Source organism: Nasonia vitripennis, chromosome 1, assembly GCF_009193385.2.
Source record: "Nasonia vitripennis strain AsymCx chromosome 1, Nvit_psr_1.1, whole genome shotgun sequence".
NCBI lineage: Eukaryota > Metazoa > Arthropoda > Insecta > Hymenoptera > Pteromalidae > Nasonia > Nasonia vitripennis.
The window spans coordinates 9,867,240-9,888,303 of NC_045757.1; the positions used below are offsets into that span (position 1 = coordinate 9,867,240).

The 21,064-nt window shown below is 46.6% G+C and overlaps 1 protein-coding gene across 6 annotated transcripts in view; it reads right to left on the minus strand.

The window, feature by feature from the left end:
* The window catches only part of LOC100120109, a 405,862-nt gene that overhangs the window by 119,162 nt on the left and 265,636 nt on the right, over positions 1-21,064 (minus strand). For all 6 annotated transcript variants that reach the window (XM_016990241.3, XM_008217833.4, XM_016990242.3 and 3 more), the window contains 6 exons: positions 16,861-16,978; positions 7,313-7,406; positions 6,605-6,691; positions 5,202-5,291; positions 1,361-1,578; positions 690-828 (listed from right to left, as the gene is read on the minus strand). In XM_016990241.3, the coding sequence (XP_016845730.1) occupies positions 690-828; positions 1,361-1,578; positions 5,202-5,291; positions 6,605-6,691; positions 7,313-7,406; positions 16,861-16,978 (746 nt within the window). The remainder of the gene's footprint in view (positions 1-689; positions 829-1,360; positions 1,579-5,201; positions 5,292-6,604; positions 6,692-7,312; positions 7,407-16,860; positions 16,979-21,064) is intronic.

A 21,064-nucleotide genomic window follows, 5' to 3' on the forward strand; every position in this document is an offset into this window, starting at 1 on the left:
GTTCGTGAATTGAAGAGGAAGAAAAAATCCCAAACAAATTTCTCCTCGTACGTAATAACTCGGCGCGAGCATGAGCGCATCGGTAACGTTTTGTGCCTCGTCCTCTCGAATCAATTTGCCGCTCGCGCGCGCGATCGGCTCTCTCGTCCTCTCTTCTCCTGCGGTTTTCCGTAACCTCGTTTCGGGACCTCTTTTGAGCGATGCTACAGCCGCTGACCTCTCCCGCGTAAATCGATGCTAACCGATTAGCGCCCGGCGATCGCGCCAAAGAGATAGGATGCTTCGGCTCAGCCGCGGGCTCCGCTCCACGTGAGGTCGTGGAATAAGTTTCGGATTTTTTTTCGAAGAGGTATACGCCAATTTTTTTCTCTCTTTTCGTTATGTCCGCAGTTGTGACATAAATATCGCTCGGTAGACCTAATTTCATCGTGAAAAGTTGCTTTGTCTCGTATTTCTCGAAGAAATCGTTTTCAATCATTTGTTTTACTCCGCGTGGACATTATTTACGTTATACAACTGCGACTTTTACGAGAGGTGCTGGTCGATTCCATCGTTTATTTGAAGAAAATATGAAACGGAAGATTAATCAAGTGTGTATAGCTCACGGGTCGTCTCATACTTTACTCAAAATCCACGTCGATCGAACGAGTATATGAACTTAAAAATTAAATCGATAAATCGGTACTCACCTCACGCGCCTGATCCTCGATGCTCCTCAGCACAGCGAGGTTGCGAATGGTGGCGCGTCTCGACTCGAACGATGACTCGAGCCTCGTCGCCGCGTTGCCAACTTCCTCCACGAGTCTCCGCGCCCGCTCGAGCGACAACCTGCGCACAATAACAGTGGAATTACATTTCAGTTTCCATATAGATTGGAGAGTGCGTACGCTGCGTACGGCGAGCGATTCTCACTTTTCCGACAAGCGTGCGCGCAATTTCTCTCGCGCGCGCATTATAGGCAGCTCTCACGAGCTAAAGGCCTTTCCAGGAGCAAATTGATGTCGCGTCAAGGTCTTCAGCGACAAATATTCGCGCGGTAAGTTTTATGCGCTGATTTGTCGCGAGTACTTTTTCCCTCGAGCCTCGTTGACGATGCGATTGTGAGGCGGTTTGCCGACTATTCAGGTGTTGAGCGTTTGAATTTTTCCGGAGTTCGAAATCGTTCAGGAAACAGAAATGGAATATTTATTGCAACCGATAGCGTGTACTGGCTCGGTACTTTCAAGTAGAAAAATCGCGGTACTGCAATACGCGCTCGAGTGAAAATCCCCACGAAAAATAAACACTGAGAACGCAGGAGAAGCATCAAACACCTGTCATCACCCATCCCCCCCCCCATACATACGTGTTGCATACTCACCTGACGTGTTCGACATTGGCAATTGGCGCTGCCCTCTCCTCGAGTACGGCGATCGACTCCTCTGCGTCCCTCCCCGTACGCCTGAGGGTCGGATCTGTGAGCAGTCGATTCAGGGGCGTCAGACTGCCCGACAAGCTCGTGCACTCTTTCAGCTCGGACATCTCGAGGGCGAGTCGGCGACCGGCAGCTTGCCACTCCGTCATCACGCTGTCGAACTCCTGCGAGAAGAGACAGACAGCAGAGTAAGAGAGGGAGAACGGAAAGCCGTGCAGTCGTGCTGGTACATAATACAGGAAGCGCAAGTGTCAAGATCAAGGCTGCGCGCGAGAGAGAAGTGAGCGGCGGCAAAGCGCGCGCGTAACGTTGCGCAAGAGGCGAGAGTGACTGGCCTTTCCAGCGGATTCAATGCGCGCGGTAGATTTTGCAGTTTTCGAGAGAGGTTTTTTTACTTCAGAAACGTGTAGATTAGGGTTTCTCGATGCTTAAGTGTTGAACAAAAAGTTTAAATGCGATGTTATGAAAATTGACAACAAAGAGCCAGTGGATTAATCTTTGTGGGAACGCTAATTAGTTGTGCAACTCTGTCGGCTAAAAGTAGGCATTTAGAACAATCGTTGCCTAACCCAAATCAAGCACGCATTGGATAATCAAAAGCTAAGATGAAATAGCAAATGCCTCGTTTTCGAAATGGGTCTAGAGTCCTAATTAACGCAGGATAATGGACGTGGTTCGGTCGTCTGAAAAAGCAAAGCCTCGACGACGCGATAATGACATCACAAATACGCGGACTTGCGTGCACAGACGCTCAGTAATGGATGAAAGGTCGTAAATCAAAATACGGTGTAAATACGCAGTCGGCGAGTGTCTCAAGTGAGTAAGAAGATTCCCAAGGGAGCTGCAGTATCTTGAAATCCAGAGCAAGTTCAGATAAAACTGCGTCTGGCATACGTCTGGATCATTTCTTACGGCGAATTTCTCGACTTGTTATGGCACGCAATGTCAAAATGCTTAGTACATTGAACTAGCTTTACTCCGTTTTCTCATAAAAAAAACAGCTAATTATATTTCTAATTTAAAAAGAGTAATATTTTTGTATTAGGTTGTAAATTCGAACGTGTATACGCGTTGATACTTAAATGGGTTAACGTTAATTTAATTATGACCAACTTATTAATATTTTAAGTAAGTGTGAACCTGTTTATTTAGGATAATTCCGAAATTTTGCGAGACTCTCGAAATTATAACGAAATACGAGTGCATCGAATCCCTGGTGAACGAACGACTGATGAGCATCGAGCGTACTATTAGATCGACATTGTCATCAGTTTAGCGCTGTTGATGAGTCACTTGTTGCTGCGCAGCGGCGAAAGCGCGCAACGCAACTTCGGAGCACGGAACAGCTACTGCAGCGAGAAATGAGGTCCATTGATATATTCGTTCGGAGCTGTGTTCGTCTATACACGTCTTTTGCATTGTTTGACGAGTGTGAATTCAGGTGATTGAACGCATTCATGGATTTTTCACACAGGAATTTACGACAACAATCAGTCTTGTTTATATTTCGATATCGCAATTTGAATAAAATATGACGAAAGTCTCATGCTCACTAAAACGTAACGACTCGAAAATATAAAATAAATGCTTACGAGCAGCGGTGCGAAACACAAAAAGTCTTGCTCGAAGCAGTGGTTTTTCCAATGATGAATAATTCATAGCAGAATTTTTCCAGGCGAGGGGAAGAAAAACCATCATAAATGAAAACCAGTCAGGCGTGCAATGGAACCGCGATGGCTTCGTGCTCGACTTTTGAACTACTAACGATGTTTTACGAGCGCAAGACTTCCTCTTTTGCTGCCGATATCTATGTTAATGCGTTCGAGAACAGCGGCGAGAGTCCACATCAGAAGAGCCGATGGATTTAATGGAGTTTAAGGCGAAATTAATCACGACTGCAGAGACGTTCAATCAAATATCGAGCTACATTACTTTCAAAAGATACTTGGTAGTCTCTTGCTTTATTTTGCCCAAAGTTCTTCGGAGCATTCCGAGAGAGGGCAATAAATCATCGGTGAAACTTTTAAATGCATTGTTGAGATTAAATTTTTAGTCGATCAAACGTTTTGAACGACAATTTAAATGTTTCTATTGTAAATACAAAGTCAAGTAGAATCTAATTGATTGTCACGAAGCAAGTGCGAAGTCCTGGAAAGTAAAACTTTCAATAGCCAATGAAAGTTCACGGACAAGGTCATCAACGAGCCTCATTCTCTCCCTCTTCATCGGCAGTCAATACAGACGCATCACTGCCGAGGACATTCACGACGATTGCAATTGGTTTCACTCTTCTCGCGAGCAGTGCGCACATACCTAAATGGCAATCATTTCGCCTTGGCGAATCCGACCCTGCCGAATCTGTCACAGCCTAGCCAGTCATCCGGAAAATGAAACCTGTCTCTCCCTGTCATTGTCGTATATGTATGTATACATATATACAAGCACCACGACGCTTTCGTTCTCGTGCACACGATCCACATTCCTTTTCGTCGCTTCTTTCATCTTCGCTTTTTTTCACTCCCTCGCTTCGACCGACTGAATTCGAAAGCTTCTTGTTGTCGTGACTAGCGGTCAGAGCTTTGCTTTTTGTCGACTGTCGATGGCGATACGCTCAATTTGAGCGAATGTTTCTTTCTTCTCTTTTCGGCCGCGGGGGAGGGAACTCGAAATTCGGAATCGCATTCTCTCAAAGAGCCTTTGATGGCGACTGTCGTGAAAGTTGACGCGTTTCAGGACGTGCGCATTTAATTGTGGCTGAATTATAACGTGGTTTAGGTGGAGATCGAGTAAAATAGTTGTGCACGAGTGGAACATGGGAAGTTTTTCCTTGTTTAGCTTTAAATGCTTATTGTCTACTAAAGCAAAAAAGTGTGATAGCAATACCACTTGAAGAAATTTCCATCAAAAACTTGATACTACATTTTTTCCAATTCAGCGGCGAGAAAATATCCGTACAAATGCATTTGAAATTTCCCATAAACAAGAATAAATCCACTTGATGAATATTCCAATCAGTATAGATTATTCATACTGTTTCATAACCATACGCTCAAGTGAGTGAGTTAGCAGTCGGAATAAATCCAGAGCTAAGCCTGCCCACAGATTATCTTCAATACGCTGCAGAGTATGCATATAATGGAAAATGATGTCGACGAGGAAGTCATAATTAGCAGCTTAAACACCTGCTCTCTCGTGCGGCAGAAACAAAAAACATGCGAAACTCGAGGAAATTGAATGTACCGTGTATACAACCCAGCGCGAGAACAACGGTGCTAAGCCGCCGTTCCTCTCGCGCGTTAATGATGTCATATATATATAATGTTAATAACCATGGCTCTCGCGTGCAAAAGTGCGCGCAGCTCGCTCGCGTTATGCTCTCTAACTGGGCTACAGCGCATAGGATACTCCGCGAAGCGTGAAATTTCAATTTCCGATTGGACACCCTCGCTCACCTCTCTCTCTCTCTCCCTCCGCAATTGACACCGATTTCACAAGGCTTTAAAGCATCGCGCGGGCTGCTTGGAGGTCAGAAGGAAATGTTTATGGAGTAAGGATGCTGTTTTTAATTGGCCAATACTTGATATTTTGTAAATATATGAGGTTTATAGGTACAAGAGGGACACTTGTGTGTTTTTTTAGTGGACTCGATTTGGATCTGGAGCTTAACTTCCTTGTTGTATAGTCGCGTGATCACTATAAACTTTCAGGAGTATGAATTCTAAAAATATTCTCTATTCATTCACGAGGATATCTCGACGCTTCGTGTATACGAGTGAAATAAATTTACCTTATAATAAGCAACACAATGCTCGTGATGGTAATCCGTCGTTCGCCTGGGGATGTGTTTCTCCAACGTGTTTTGGTCCACGCTGACGATCTGCAATCAGAAAGCGGAGAAGTCACATCTCATTCCTCTGCAGTATGGCTATTCTTTTTAACAAGCCTCAGCTGTCGCGTGAAAAAAAGAAGGACACTTGCTGTTTTACGCCATCGCGACACGTCTTGCTTCCGTTGTTGCCGCAAGAGTACGATGACAGTGTTATCAGATAATAGTCGTTCGCGCCGAGAGTTATACCGAGCATCGCCGCGAAAGTTACTTAAAAGTGAAGCGCGCGTAAAAAATTTAACAAAAACATCTCTGAACAAAAAGCTCGATCGCGAACAATCCACGCGAAATTCAAAAGAATCCGCAAAAGCCTAATAAAGACCGTTTTCCCACAACGTTCAAACACGGCGGCCACAATCGAACCCTCATTACGAAGCTCGATAAACGCGCGGGCACAGCCGGTCGAGCAAACAAAACCCACTTCGTTAAGCTTATGCAGCGCAAAAGGAGTAAAGTCTCGAGGCTACTTAAAATAAAGCAACGCGCAAGCGCGCTCGGCTGTGAGCAAAAAAGCGCGTAAAGGGGGTTGCGCAGGTGAGAGAAAGAGCCGGGGCGGATCGAATTGAATTGTGCCGCGTTAAGTGCGGAATGGGTTACTTTATTGCCCGGCGCACGCAGTCACAACAAAGCAGCAGCGACGAGCATTTTTCTCCTTCTCTCTTGCTCTCCGTGCGTTCGCGCGAAGACAAAACAAAACTCGAGGTGCGCGCGCGCGACTCGATTTATACAACGTGGGATTATTATGCTGGGCTGGGAGTACGAGGATGTGACCAACAGTGGGTTCTGCAGAGGCGCGATGGATTAATTGAACGGGAATTCGTGCGGGCATTGTCGTGTTAATGAGGGCGTTATGCGTGTAATTGCGCGGGTTAAGTCGATGGTTTATTGTGGCGAGAGACTGTATTGGGGGCGATTGAATTTATCGTGGCGATGGCCTTATATCATTGTTTTAATTATACTCTCGGAATAATAATTTGCCGTTCTTCCGCTGTACATAAATGTATGCACGCGTATAGAAACATAATAATAATAATTAAGTTTACAACTTTGACTTTCGTTTAAGCTACGAAGTTTATTACTCCTTCCATCACGTTTTGCGAAACGATAATCGATTCGAATTTTTGCAACTCCATAAATGTAGAGAGAACGTTAATTTTAACGCGCTTCTCCGCGCGCGTAGTCGGAAAAAATGAGCATATACAGAAATGGAAAACTGGTCGGAAGACACCTGGAGCGGTGAGTCGAATCGCCGTCGCGCATTGTCGGAGAAATATGAATTTAGCGAAGCGAGAAACAAGACTCACCTTGAGGTGGCTGCGCGGAAAGAGGTCGGCCGTCCTGCCTTCCGGTGCGCTTCGCAGAAGGTACGCCTGAGGTATTTTGATTTTGCCCTGAAAAAAATATGGTTTTTCATCGTGAGAGAGAAAGAGAGACAGCGACAGCTGCTATGTTATTTGTAAAATTGCCGCCTCAGCGCTGCTCTAGTTCTCTCAATTACGAAGATTATGATTGTCAAAACGTCGTTACTTTCGCACTGTAGTTTGATGAATTTTTTTATTATGGGTTCCTTGCAGGTAATGATTATTATGTTCGTTTTTCTTACGTACACATATACTCCCTTCTTACTCGCGAGAGTATATCATTTTCGCTCGAATGAATCGCATTTTGATTCTAGCCGATTATACGGTGCACAATATGCCTTACGCTGTAATAGGTAAGCTCGAGTACATACAGCAATGAATTCTTATTTGCACGACTGATTCCAAGTGATTTGCCCGTTTGTCATGCATGGCTACTCTTGTGTAAAATAAATAATTTTTGATCGACTTCTTCAAGCTCAAAATTAAACTGCAACGTCGAACCTCATAAATTGCTGAACGACTTGCGTCGTGTTTTTACATGAAATTTCGTTATGTAACGCGTCAATCTTGTTGATTTTATATAAAACATAGTAGACTCATGAAACTATCAAAGCTACCGTCAACTTGACAAAGCCAAAGTGGATAACTTACCTTCAGAAGAGTGAGCGCCCGATCAAGAGTCTCCACTTCTTCCTTCGAATTGGCATTGACGAGTAGCGCAAATCCGTCTTGCGTCGAGTCGTCACTGCAACAAAAAACGCAAAATTCCTCGTTAATCGTGGGCAATCATTGATTTTCCACAGTACCATCAAAGAAAAAATAACCCCGCAAGCCCTTTCCAAGAAAAAATTCCACGTCCTTTCTCCTCGACGTCAGGCCTTCCCCATTGTAAATTCATCTCCCCGCGCGTCCTGCACCCATCTTCTTTCTCTTTCTCTCTTGTGCATAAAGCGATCAAAGAGCTCGCGAGCGCAACACGCCTCTGCGCCTCGCGGCCACGCGATATTATAATAACAGACGCCCGCGTTAAGTTTTCCCAAGCGCGGAAGTAGTCGATCGAACGGGGCTCGTTTAAATTTCTCCGCCTGGAGAAAAACGGGCGTGCGGGAGGCGCGTGCAAGATGCGTCGCGGCCTTTGAAAATTCACGGGCGAACGCGTGGCTGTTAACGAGCCAAGAGCTTTCCCACGTTTTCATGTGGGAGTATACACACAAGGTACGCGTACGCTTCCGATGATGATCGGTGGTGATCTGAGATGAAGTTTGGATTCGAGTCGGTTGACTGTTGATGGAAAGGGTTATTACGGGTTTTTTTTTAGAAAGCCGGCGATCGGCTATATCTCCTCGAATTTATTGATATCGAATCGGTTGCGTAATTTCGTATACACATTCGCACAGCAAAATCTTGCGTTAAAGCAAACTAATCCGATTTCGCAAGCAGAGTACACGGAGAAAATAAACGGGAGCACAATAACTTCGCGCTGACGCGATCATATCGGTAGCATCCATCGCCGAGATCGTTCCTCTATAGCACCTATCCGTCCATCCATTGAATTCCCTAATTGCGCCGGTTAATCCTCCAGCGCGTCGTCTCTCCCCTTTGTCGCAAGCCAAACATGCACTCTCCCGATCTCTCGATCGAGAAACTCACTCGTCTGAGCCGCGATCTTCGCGATTAAGGCATTAGGAAAGCGAAGAGTCGAGAGGATTTATATGCGGGCGAGGAAAAATAAGAAGGAAATGGAACAGCTTGTCGTCCGCCGTGGCGTTAATTTATCGAGGAGGATTCTAATGTCATTGTAATTTAATGGAGATCCGATTGGGCTCCGCCGGAGACGCGAGCGCTGCGGGGAATTGAGATGTCCCGAAAGGGAAATTTATGGTTTTATTATGTGCTTGTCAAGTTCGCTCATGTCTTGCTCTCTGTGTGTTGTTGTTTTGATAGGTTGGCGCTTAGCGTACGCGGTTTATTATTTTGCGATGATGAATATTTATATGGCCGATTTCACTTCTACGAAGAGTAAAAATATCGTTCATTTTTACAGGCGAAGAAAGTCGCCCGTAAAACATAGAGCCTTTTGCAACACAAAACTCATATCGTACGCCGCTGATTAACTAATCAAAAGAATCGCGCTGAAAATTGAATCCTCGCGCTGCGCACACGCATGAAAAGTGAGTTACGCAGTCATTAATGGATGCGAAATAAGGAATAAAAGATAATTTCATCATTATTTCGCTATAGCGCGCGCTCTGACAATTATGCGCGTGTGCCACATCACCGCATAAGGCCCTACTGAGACGTATCTTTTCGTACATAGTCATGAATTATAGTTGTATCATCTGGATAACTGTTCAGGACTTTATGGATTTATAAATCTCAGCGGCGAAATTTAATAGAGGATTCAATATGCCCGCATCCACGCCGATAAACCAGGGCCTTTGTATAATTATAATAACACCGCGCAAAACAGATTCGATCCGAGTTGAAAAATTTCGCCGCTGTATAACATAGTAGGTGTAACAAACGGCAATCGATTACCGCGCGATCGCGAAACAAACCCGGCAGATCGAGTATCTCTCGAAGCGAGCCAACGCCTCTAAGCCTCCAAACAGCTGATGATTTTTAATCATCATACAGAGCCCCGGCCTCGCATCCATCATCGACTCCGCAGCAGCAGTCCACCCACAAATACAAGGTCAACCTTTCCAATTCAAAGCGCAGCCTTTATAACATCTGGATTCTCTCGCGAAACGAGGGCACGCGTACACACACTCTTCTCTCTCTCTCTAACGAGAGACCCATGGGCGCGTGCCTCGCAGCTATTTTCTTCCTCCTCTCTTGCGCTCGAGCGGGAGTCAATTTTGCGTACAGGACACGATGATGATTGCGCTACGTGACGCTGCATCAGTTGGAAAAGCGCGCGACGGAGCTGCGTGAGAAAACGAGGGACGCCCACGTGTCTGCATCCGCAGCGAAGGGGATTTCCCAAGTCGCTGACGAGGCACACACACACTGCACCCGATGTTTTGAAACGTTGATACGCTCGATGCCGATGAATAATGAGGAGAGGAAAGGAGGTGCAGACTAACGCGACTCTGTATGTATGCGCGATGTTTATGGTGTCTGCGCGCGGTGTTGAAGGTCACCTAGTTTGCTTTTTGTAGATCCGATGAATGAACGGGACTTTCGCTCGAGAGAGCCGAGAGATGGCTTCTTGATTAGCCTGCGTATATATAGACTCGGTGTATCGGGGCATTATTGAAAATCAAATTCGTTTCAGGCTTTGGACTTGCGAAATTGCGTATTGTCTCGTCGAGTGTGAGGAAACGCTTTCCTGTGTGTATTCCAGTGTCTATTATATCAATATCGTATATAGCGCGCCGCTGTTTGTCAGTTTCTTATTTGCATAGAGACGCGCGATGATTAACTTTTCGATCGCGGGGACCGTAAACGAGTCCTGGTTGTAAACTCGAGATAGTCCGACCATCGAGGATAACGAGAACATCCATGTTTAGTGTGTCATTTTCTGCGATACTACGCCGCGTATAACAGGAGCATAAATGGGAAGAGCGAAGTGGAGACAAGACGCGTCTATTCCAATAGCATATACGCGCACGCTTCGGTTTTAATAGACATCGCGCGCGTACAATTTAAAGAAGTGACGATACAGCTGCCATAACTGTGCACCAGTTCGTTTTATGTAACTGTAACATCGAAACGGCATAAGGCTGCATGAGCTCCTATCGAGAAACTTAACGAGCGCACATAGACTCGCGGTATTTCAACCTTGTCTTCTAACCTCGTGACAAAAGGCACGCGGTTTTTCCAGTGCAAAAACAAACATCTCGCAAAAACGACCGGCGAGTCTTTAAAAGCAAAATTTACGCCCGTAATCTCGGTGCCAAAGCGCCTCCCTCTCGGAAAACGAGAAAAAAAATGGAACCTCCGCGAGTCGGCCAAAGAAATGCGCGTCGAACAAAAGAGAGAGTGTGCCGCGCGGGTTGAAAAAAGAGGCTCCGCGCGCGGCTCGCAACAATCGCGAAATAATTGGAGCCGAGGCATGCCTCTTTACGAGGCTAAACAATGAGACGTACGAGCAACAGCAGCAGCAGCCCACGTACGAGCAAGAAGAGGAGAAGAGGAGGCTCGTTCGCGCTGCGGAATATTGATGCGTGGCCGTAACTCACGAGCGCATGCAGAAACGCGGTCAGGTGCACAACTGGATCATCGACGGCAGCGGGCGCTTTTCTGATTTTATCGCGTCTGGATATCTCTCTCTCTCTCTCTCTCTCTCTCTCTCCCTGTGCGAGAGAACCCACGTGCGATATGATATACGACACATGTGCGTATAACCTACGAGAGAGTAGCTCTTCTCGAAGGTACTCTATGTGTAAGAAGATGTGCATCTCTCTTGCTCGAACCTGTCGCGTGTTCTCCGAGCTGGCCTCCGATATTAATAACTGCGCGCGCGTGCGAACAGCGTCGGGATTTTCGAGTCTGCGTGAGAGAGAGAGAGAGAGAGAGAGAGAGAGAGAGAGAGAGAGAGAGAGAGAGAGAGAGAGAGAGAGAGAGAGAGAGGGTTTCCGCGAGGGGAAAGTCTGTGTGTGCACTTTTTGATTTAGGTGCTCCCAGTACGATTTATAATTGAAAGTTCGAGAGACGCTGCCGCCTGCGGGTTAGGCTGTCCGAGTGTAGCAGTAGTATTAGTTCGGTGAAGGAAAAATTGGAGCTAAAAATTCACGGCTGGCGCGTGATGAGTTTCGCGGTCGGAGAGAAATTATCCTGGGATGGATATGATTGCCCCGCGCGTGGAGCAGGTGCAGCGCTTTTCGACGGGATTCAAACTGTAACGCGAAGGCGATTCGGTTGACAAAAGACGCAGGGGATATCGAGTAACGGGGACTCGTAATTACACGGTGGATGAGTTTATTTGCATGATTGCGCGAAAACGTCGGGTTCGTAGTTTCTTGGACCTGCGTAGTTTATGTTCTCTGGAGATAGTAAAGTTGCATTGAAATCTGAATATACTAGAGGGAGAAGATAGAACGTTCGCGAGGCTTATCAAGTTAATGCTTAAAGATGATAATCTCCTGGGGTAATCCTCTCACTCTCACACCGGCTATTTATTACGCGGCAGACTGAATTCAGAAACGTGTCAAACGCGTCATTATGCGATACCAGATAACCTACATGCGCTCGCTATTTTTAAATGTGGCTTCTAGTTTTTTCGCGACCGAGCGAGACTTGCAAAATTTAAGAAGATCATAAATTACGAGTTTCAGCCTCCGCGCGCGATTGAGGACTACAAAGCTATTTATTTTGCTTAAGAACGCAATGCGCATACGTGCGCTACGGTAGGCTCTGGAAGTCGAACACTCTTAGTCAAAGCTGAGACTCCGCGGCGAGATTAGATTCGAATCGAGCTTTATTTTTTCGTTTCATATTCCGATCGAACGATGCGAACTCAAAATGCAAATTAAATTATAATTTTTCGCACACGCGCGTATACTCTCGAAAGATATTAGCATTTTTCGGCCGGATCCAATTACAAGAGGGAAAAAAATGCCTCGAAAATTGTCATGATAAATCTCGATATCAGCATGTCCGACGTAAGTCAAATTTCTCCTGGCTCGCAGCGTAGCTAGAATTAGAAGCGATCGCTTTGCATACAGGTTTTTCGAGATCATTAATCCGCCCGCAAGCACATCGAGTGGAAAGCCTCAATCGAGTATGAAATGGCTCCGACCGCGCGTTCGAACGCGCCCCAGTGAGCTCCGAACGAGCCGGAGAATGAAACAACGCTCGATTCCTCATTTTTTCCTAACCCAACGACGATGCAGCCGCAGCGCGTCGAGGAGAAGAAAAAACTCGCTGGCAACGCGTCCAAAAAAGGCATTGCATCGATCCGAATAAAACAACGGTCCGCGGCATCGCAGTCCCCGAGGCAGTTCAAGCGCGATCCTTCGCTTGGAAACTCGTTCGTCATCCTCCCCTCGATCGTCCTCTTTCACTGCAGCGGAGAACGGAACCGCTGCCGCATACGACTACTGTAATTTCGCGCGCCGGCAAATAATAGCCGCTCTCGGTGGGGAATTTGCATGACCGGTAAAATGATAATTAAGTTCCTGAGCGCAGCGGCACAGCTTTCTAGCGTTTCCTGGCGCGCTGCGCCACCTCGTGCCAATTAACAAATCGCGGCAGCTATGTAGATATAAGTGCGAGTCGCGCGCGGAGCCATAACGTTTTGTCGAGCTAAACGATGCGAGATTTATTGGTCGGAGGGACTTTCGCCGGCGCTTTATTATGCCCCGGCTACGGCTCTTGTTATCCCATCTGTCAACGAGCTTTCGTGCCTGATTGGCCGCGAGATCGTCGCGCCGCAGTTGGATTGTTGTTGTCGAGCCTATCGACTTTTTCGCTTCGAGAGTACGGTATACGAGTCGCGGGACGATGGGAAGTACGTAAATTACGCGCGTGCGCACGACGACACAGGAAATTGGACGCGGTGGATTGCTCTTGTTCCTCGCCGGGGAAATTTAGCCGAGCGAGTTTCTTTTACCGTACAAAGAGTCAAAAGTTTCTCCTATTTAAGCGAGATTTGATTTATCGGAGCGTTTTGCATGGAAACAACGATCTTTCAAAATATTGAAAAATCGCATCGACCGTCGCGGCACTTCCTCATTTCGTCTCACCGACTCAGAAGCTCGTTATACCTCTCGTGCCTCGTCGTACAGCGCGCGCGCGTCCGTCGTCATTTTTGCGGATTAAAATTCATTAAGATCGCGCCGCGCGGCTCATAAATCGCGCGCGAAGTAACGAGGGGCCGTTTAAGTCGCCGAATGTCATATTTTAAGCCCCGGGATTTCTCGTTATGCGCGATACGCCGCTCGCGAGCGGCTCGTCAAACTAGGGAGAAAGAGCAAAGCCGCGCTTGCTCAGAGAACATCGCGAATAATTATCCGGACGCTTCGTCTTCTTCTTCCTCCTTCTTCTCCTCCTACTTTGTTCGCCTCTGCTCTCTCTCTCTCTCTCTCTCTCTCTCTCTCTCTCTCTCTCTCTTTCGTTGTATTCTCTCGACGCTTTCTCTTTCCTTTCGCGCCGAGCTATTCGTTCCATCTGCGCGTCTAAATGCACGTTTAGCGCGAGCGATGCTCTTTAAGCGCGTCGCTCTCCTACGCCTGGACTTTCGATTCTTATGGGCTTTCGCGGCTTCTTTCGTTCTCCGAGAGCTTAGATTTATGCTTAGAGAAGCTTCTCGCGTGTGTATTTATTTTTATCGTTGCCTTTGCATAATGGACGCACTGCGCGAACGAGAGACTCGCTGCGGTGGGAAGCGCCCGATGCAACTGTTTTCTATAACTCTCTCGTGGCTGATGCGTATTCTTAAAGTACGCAGTAAAAGCGAGGAAGCTCTCGCGGAAGTGGCGCGAAAACCGAAGATTATAATACGCATCGCCGCCGAGGCAAAATTAATTCCTCTCTCGCTATATGGGAAAACGAATGCGCGCAGCTTTGACGAAAAATTCTCTCGCTCCAAATACTCCGCGCACTTTCACACGCGGGTGCACGCAATATCGTCTCGTGATAAATAGGCGCGCGCGTGCGCGAAAAGTCGCCGCTCGAAAACAGAGACATAAACTTTTCAGCTCCCGGGTGCAAGGCACTCTTCCTGTACACGAGAGCTGCGTTGAATTATACGAACTCGATATGAAATTATAAAGCCGCCGCCGTCGACGTCCCCGTCGTAAACAAAGTTCCGTGGATTTGCACATACGCGCACAGGGGGGGGGGGAGAGAGAGAGAGAGAGAGAGAGAGAGAGAGAGCGATGTCTCTATTAAAGAGGCGGCTTTATGCGCGGACTTTGTTGGCGGCCGCTCGATGCATAATTTAAGCACACGTGCGCGTTGCGCAATGCGGATGCTTTCGCGCGCTCGATGCTGTTCTTCTCTAGTCGCTAGAGAGAGAGACAGAGAGAGAGAGAGAGAGAGAGAGAGAGAGAGAGAGAGAGAGAGAGAGAGAGTGAGAGTTAATGGACTCGGCGGTGCTCTAGGGTAAATATTTACATCCAAGCGAACGGCTCTTTTTTCCCGGCTCCGGGGGGGTTTGTGATTAGGAACTGACGGGGACTGATTACGTGCGTTATTACTTCTCGTGAGCTTTTTGCCAGGGCTTTCGTTACGTTATTGCTTTGATTTTATGTCCTGGTTCAGTTAGCTCATTAACGATGCAAGGGCCTGATGTGCACCGGAGAAAGAAGACCTTGTTAACAACTCTTTGAATTTTCTTGAACTTCAATTGGTCTTCGAATCGAATGTTCTTTCTATAGTTTGCGCCCAGACCGCATCTATAACTGCTCGAGTCTCTTTTGGTCTGAAGAAGATCGACAAAAGTGAAACCAAACGGAAATCGAAAGCAAAAGCAGCAGCATCTCGTCGTGCTCATCTCCGTTCAACTGGGAAAAGATCCGTAAACTAGTGTGCAAACAGCCGCAGCCAGAGAGCGACAGAGAGTGGATATCGGGGAGCATAAATATCCGTTACGAATGGGGGGCGAGAAAAGAAAGTCGCGCCTGGGAAAATCGCGAGCAAGTAGCGCGAGTCGTGCGCGGCCCATGGGTGACCATAAACTCGCGCGATGAACGATACGGCTCGATATGCAGGGCCCCGAGAGCACGGTCACGGCCATACGCTCCTAGAGTAGAGGCATACGTACACAGGGGCACGAGTGTGGTTCGCTATAGACAGATGCCGGCTGAGCTTGGCTTTGGGAAAGAGAGGGAAAGGTTATTTATATCCGCTCAGCTCTGCTGCAGCGCGAGTTGTGATGGAGTTGTGATTCGAAAAATGTCGGGTACATGAGGTACTTTTCTTTATCCACGCTGATTCAACCAGTTCTCAGCAGACTCATTAGCTTCAAATCCTTAAACGAATTCTCGGATGCAGTGTTGATCTGTTGCGGTGATAAAGCTCGAAAGGCGTTTTTACAGCAGTGTATCATACGTGCGCCGGAAAAAACGTTTACATTTTAATTTATATTTCAATTAAGACAATTTACGTCGACTGTATATTCACAAAGATATTACGCCCTTAGAAATCATTAAATTTCAATGAAATAAATAAGCTGCATTACTTCATTCGGCTCTCGCTGTGTGTTCTCTGTCTCACACCGGGACGATAAATATACAGGTCTGTCCGTGCGCGTGTGCGTGATTGCTTTATTTTGCTAATTAATTTACACCTCAATTAAAATTGTTTAAAAACAGTTTCAAATGATATTAGCACCTTTCGCGAGTGAGAGAACCTCTCCTGAATTTATTCCGCGTCGTAAATATATTACTCTCCCTCTTCGCTACGCGTGTATACACACATACTTATGAACCATTTCCTTATGGGCGGCATATAACCAAGTTTGAAAATGTAATAATTTTCAAACGTTCTTTTTCTCCCTCTCTCGCACTGCGGATCTTAAACGATCTACTTAAGTTATACTTCTACGCTTTATAATTGCCCGCCGTGTCCGCACTGAATTATCGACTTCGAAAGATGTAATTATTTTCTTTTTCCCCAACATTCCTCGCTCTTTATTGAAAAAAAGAAGAAAACTGAAAACACCCCACATCCATCTATCTCTATCTGCAGGATCATGCGCGCATGCGTGCATAATCGTGAGAACTGCATTGTTTCTGATTCCGTAATTTATGTTTCAATTAAAGTTATTTATATAAACAATTTCTGCAACGACATTAGCAGGGTAGATTTTATCTCCGTAAATTAGAACTACAAATAGATGTATATAATTCACCGTGGACTTAACCGCTCGCGCTTACGATAATTGCGCGGGAACACATACAAGTTTCCATAGAGTATACCTCATCTCTAAATCTGAAACCTCCTAAACGACGAGAAAAATTGCACGGCACCGAGTCGTAAATAAATCAGTCCACAAGCATCCTCTAAAGCGGAGAGAGGCAATTCCGAGAAACACCAGTCGCACCGTAAAACTCCTAATGACAGTCGTTCTAAGCACGAGTAGTCGGTGTGTGTCTGCGTACGCGCCACCCCGTGCGAGCGTATGGCGGCGCGTCTTCTCTGCATCCTCGATGTACAGGGCTCGCTTTGCGGCATGCGGAGGTGGACGTCCATACACCTATATGTATAAAATAGGAAGCGGCGAAGAAGTGCGTGTATAAAGAACTCACCTTGGCAGACGTGCGAGGTAGAGAAGGAGGGAAGCCATTTCCCGGGACGAGACGACGTCGCGGCGCGTCGAGCCGCCGTCGAATTCCAGGACTGGACGACCTGCCACGTCCGTGTAACCTGTGAGCAAACGAAAGATATTATTATCGAGTGCATCGAGTGTATATTCGGTAGTAATGAGGAACTATCAAGCTAATCGCATTATTATCGTACACGCGATGCTTATCATTATTTATTATTATCCTCATCGTGATCGATCGCCATCGTCATCACCATCAATATCACCACGGGAATCACTATGATTATCATTGTCGTCGTCGTCTTATGCAGGGCTCTGTAATCACGGGCAAAGATCGTCGCTGCTTTAGGGGCTGGTTTCGAGCTGTCTTTGAAAGTCGTCCATATTTTCTCGTTATCAAAACCAGTTGCATTACAAGTTTGAATTTGTTATAACGATACGCACGGACGAAGGATCGTTTAATAAGATCAGGGCTAAGAGAAATACACTGATTATCCGCATAGTAGCAACCAGATCTGCTTATCCTTATCAATAACGACTGGCGTCCATCAAACGAATGGCCGCGGCGGCGAAAAATGCCGATCGAACCCCATAAAGATTAAGCAATTACGCTCGGTCATTTAATTTTCCACTTAATCGCGATTATATACAGTATACAAAATGCTGCGCCGACGCATTAAGCGACTAATTTCCCGCTAATGAAACGGGGCAAGAATCCGCTCGCGCAGATGCAATAAATTAATCACGCGGCTGATTTATTGCAAAATCGATCTTATCTCTCTCTCTCTCTCTCTCTCTCTCCCTCGCGCCACAAAAATCACGCCATTTCACCAGAAACTCGAGCTCGCCTATATCGAGCGCGGCCCGACACACATCGCATATGCAAATATCCTCTCTCTCTCTCTCCCCCCGTGCTTGTATAGTCCTTTATTTAAAAGAAAAACAATCGAGCGAGCCATATAGCTATCGTATCTCCTCCGGATAATCGAGAAACGCTAGATTCGCAATTACATATGCGCATGCGTACGCGCATGCGGCTAGAGGAATGCCGGGACGCATTATCGCATCGCCGCTCGGCTGTAATTGCCCGGATAATATGTGGTGTATAGGAATGAATTATCGTTTGAGCGCGCGAGCCGCGCGCGCAAGCGTACGGGCTTGCCTCCCCAGGGCGAGACACGAGCGCGTACGTGTATGTCCATATGTGCTAGATATATAGGTATATATCTACGATGGATTGATCCTGGGTAATTTGCGAGAGCGGCAGGATTGGACGCGTCGCGCGTGGATCGTTTCAGGGAGATGATGCGAGCTGGGAATTCTTTTCACGGCTCTTGTTCTGCTTATCGCTGCTGTTATTCAATCACGCCTGAGGAGGATTACCTAAGCTGCACTCTTGTTGTGCGAAAAGAAAAGAATTCTGAGCGTGAAAAGTTCAGTGCGGTTCTTAGGTCTTACTGCACTCGATTGTTACTACTAGCGTAACGCATTCACGTTTATCCATTAAAAAATTAAACACAGTAACAATCGCAGATTGCCGTTACAAAAGTGGCCCCCGCCGCCAACAAAGTGGACACCCGAGGCCCAGTCATCGCGCAGAACCGCAGCTCTCTCGTGCATTCCAGATAACATTGAGCCCGCGCATGCGGCGATTTCGATGATAACCGTGCGGTCGGTCATAGCCAGCTCCGCAATTTCGCGAGCTTTTCGTCAAACAATGCCCTCTGCGGTCGATAATCGCGGCGAAAGCCGTTGCGCAAGCTCTCGATTATTTCGCACGTGACTCGTTGTGGTTCGCGGTATACGCAGACACGCACGAGCCGATAAGCAAGGTGTCTGCGAGTCCGCCCCGACGTCGCACGATGCAGTTTTGTTCTGTTGCTCTTGGTTTTCGAGGTGAGGGGAAAGTGATCGGTTCGAGGAGCGTGGCCTTGATATTTTCGAATATTTACTCACGATTACTTTCCTGCAATTTACACGCTTCAAGGTCGACAAATTACGAGCTATCAACGCGGCGTGATTAATGGAAATCCCGCATATTAGCGATTTTTTCTATCAGTCCGAGCGTAAATTTCAACACTTCAAAAATCCCGCTAATAACTTCCTCGATGTAAGTACAATCCATTTTTCAGCGCGTAATTTACGATGCAAATATCGCCCAAGAGATACATCTAAAAAACATAGAGCCGAGACGAGCGCGCGCGCAGGAGGCAAATTACATTTTATTCGCATCAAATATGAAATTAACGACTGCATGTAAAGCCTGCCGGATAACGCGGCACGCAAAACCAATATAAAGTCCCGCCGAGCGAGAGGAAGAAGAAAAAAAAGCAAGCCGCAGAATCGTCCCACTCACGTACGCAGATGTATACGCGAAATCGTAATTATATTTGCGAAAGTAAACGCGCAGTTCGAACGTGATCCGGGAAAAAGGCTGCCACCTCGATTAACCCCGAATCTTTCACCTTGCCGCCGCGCTGACCCATTAAACGCCCGCGCCGCGGTAGCTTCCGACGTTGAAGCGCCGCCGATATAACTGCGCATTTTGCCAGCTCGTTTTCTGGCCTTTCCGGTTCGGATTTTCTAATGCGATTTTTCATTTTTCCCAGGGAATAACGCGTTTCGTATCTGTGAATAATTGCCGAGGTTTCGCAGTGGATTCGTCGAGGCGATAGTGCATTCTGGACAGAAAATATTCTATTTTTTCGCTTTAATAAAATCAAGTTTTGCAAAAAAAAAGTAACGGTCGTGTACCATCAGGGTATCAGCTGTCTCATCTGTATAACCGCCGCGCACATACTCATACTACTAATTTACGATATATTAAACTAAGAAGCTTTAAACCCATTCTCGAAGCCGCGACTAAGCCTGTGTGACCCCGGAAGAGGACAAAATATCTCAATGTCTTCGTGGCCTCTGCCCCCCTAAACGCACGCGCGGTACTCCCATCTCATGATTTACAGTCCATAAAAGTGAATTTTCGAGCCACCTCCCGATGATTCAGTCGCAAAGGGGATTCCACGTTGGTACATACAGGCACTTGAACGCCCCGTTACAAACGTGAGATATTAATTAGCCGCGCGCAGCGGTACAACGTGCCGCGCGACATATAGGACACAAAGGACCGTCGCCGCTCGCTCGTCTATGCCACATCAACGTTTACGACGCGCGCGTTGAAGAAATGACCGAGAGGTTCCCTCTGTGTCTAGAGCTATAAGTATAGATGTCGTGAGGGCTTTCTTTTGTTTTGCTTAATGGATTGGTACACTCAACCTACGGCGATGTGGTTATTTATTACTGCCTGCAAACTTTTCAAATTAAATTAATAATAATTGAAAATACGCTATGCACGCTCGATAAGAACGAGATTCAAGCTCCAGAAAATAACCCAGAAGAAACTAGTCGCGACCTCGTGACCCAGCTACTTCCCCGCTCGAAATTCCAAAACCCGTCACGTCGTCCTCGCTAATTCAAGTTCAAAGCCCAGCGGAGTAAACGTCACGCCTCTCTCCGCTGTTACACACTACACATCACTTCTTCCCGCGTAACCGCTCGTTCAGCGCTACTGCGTAACGGGCGCGGCTGCAGCAACACATACACACATCCATATTGCTCAGCCGAAAAGAAAAAAAAAGGGAACACTTTCCTAGCCTGGCTTGCAACCACCGCCGTCTTATCGCTCGCGAGCGCGCGTTTTCTCCTGCTCTTGTCACTTTCTCTTTCTTTATCTGCGTTATGTCGGCTCCGATATAAAGAGCTTCGGCCTGTTTTGCCCGTCGTTTTCTCACACCTCACGGCCTATCGCGAGATTCTTTGCGCTTATCGTCGCTAATGTACACAGTGCGATCCTGGATTTTTTCCAAAAGGGGTGTGACTTTCTTTTCCCGCACGTTATGCGGGGGTACGTTCTGGTTTTAATGCCCGAGTTGTGTCGTTTATATACGATTCTGGGCGCGAGCCGCTGCGCAATTGTTCGTTTTACATAAAGTTAATGAGCTTTTCGTGTATGCGAGTTACCGTATGTGTGTATCTGCTGCTCCAGTTTTGAAAATCAAAACTCTACGGGCGATCGGGCTTTTAGCGATGGTTTATGGGCCTTTATGTTTTCACATAAGTTGTATATTATAATCTCCAGTAAATATCAATCGCAATCGTCTACGTTTTTACGTATGAAGTAAATATTTATA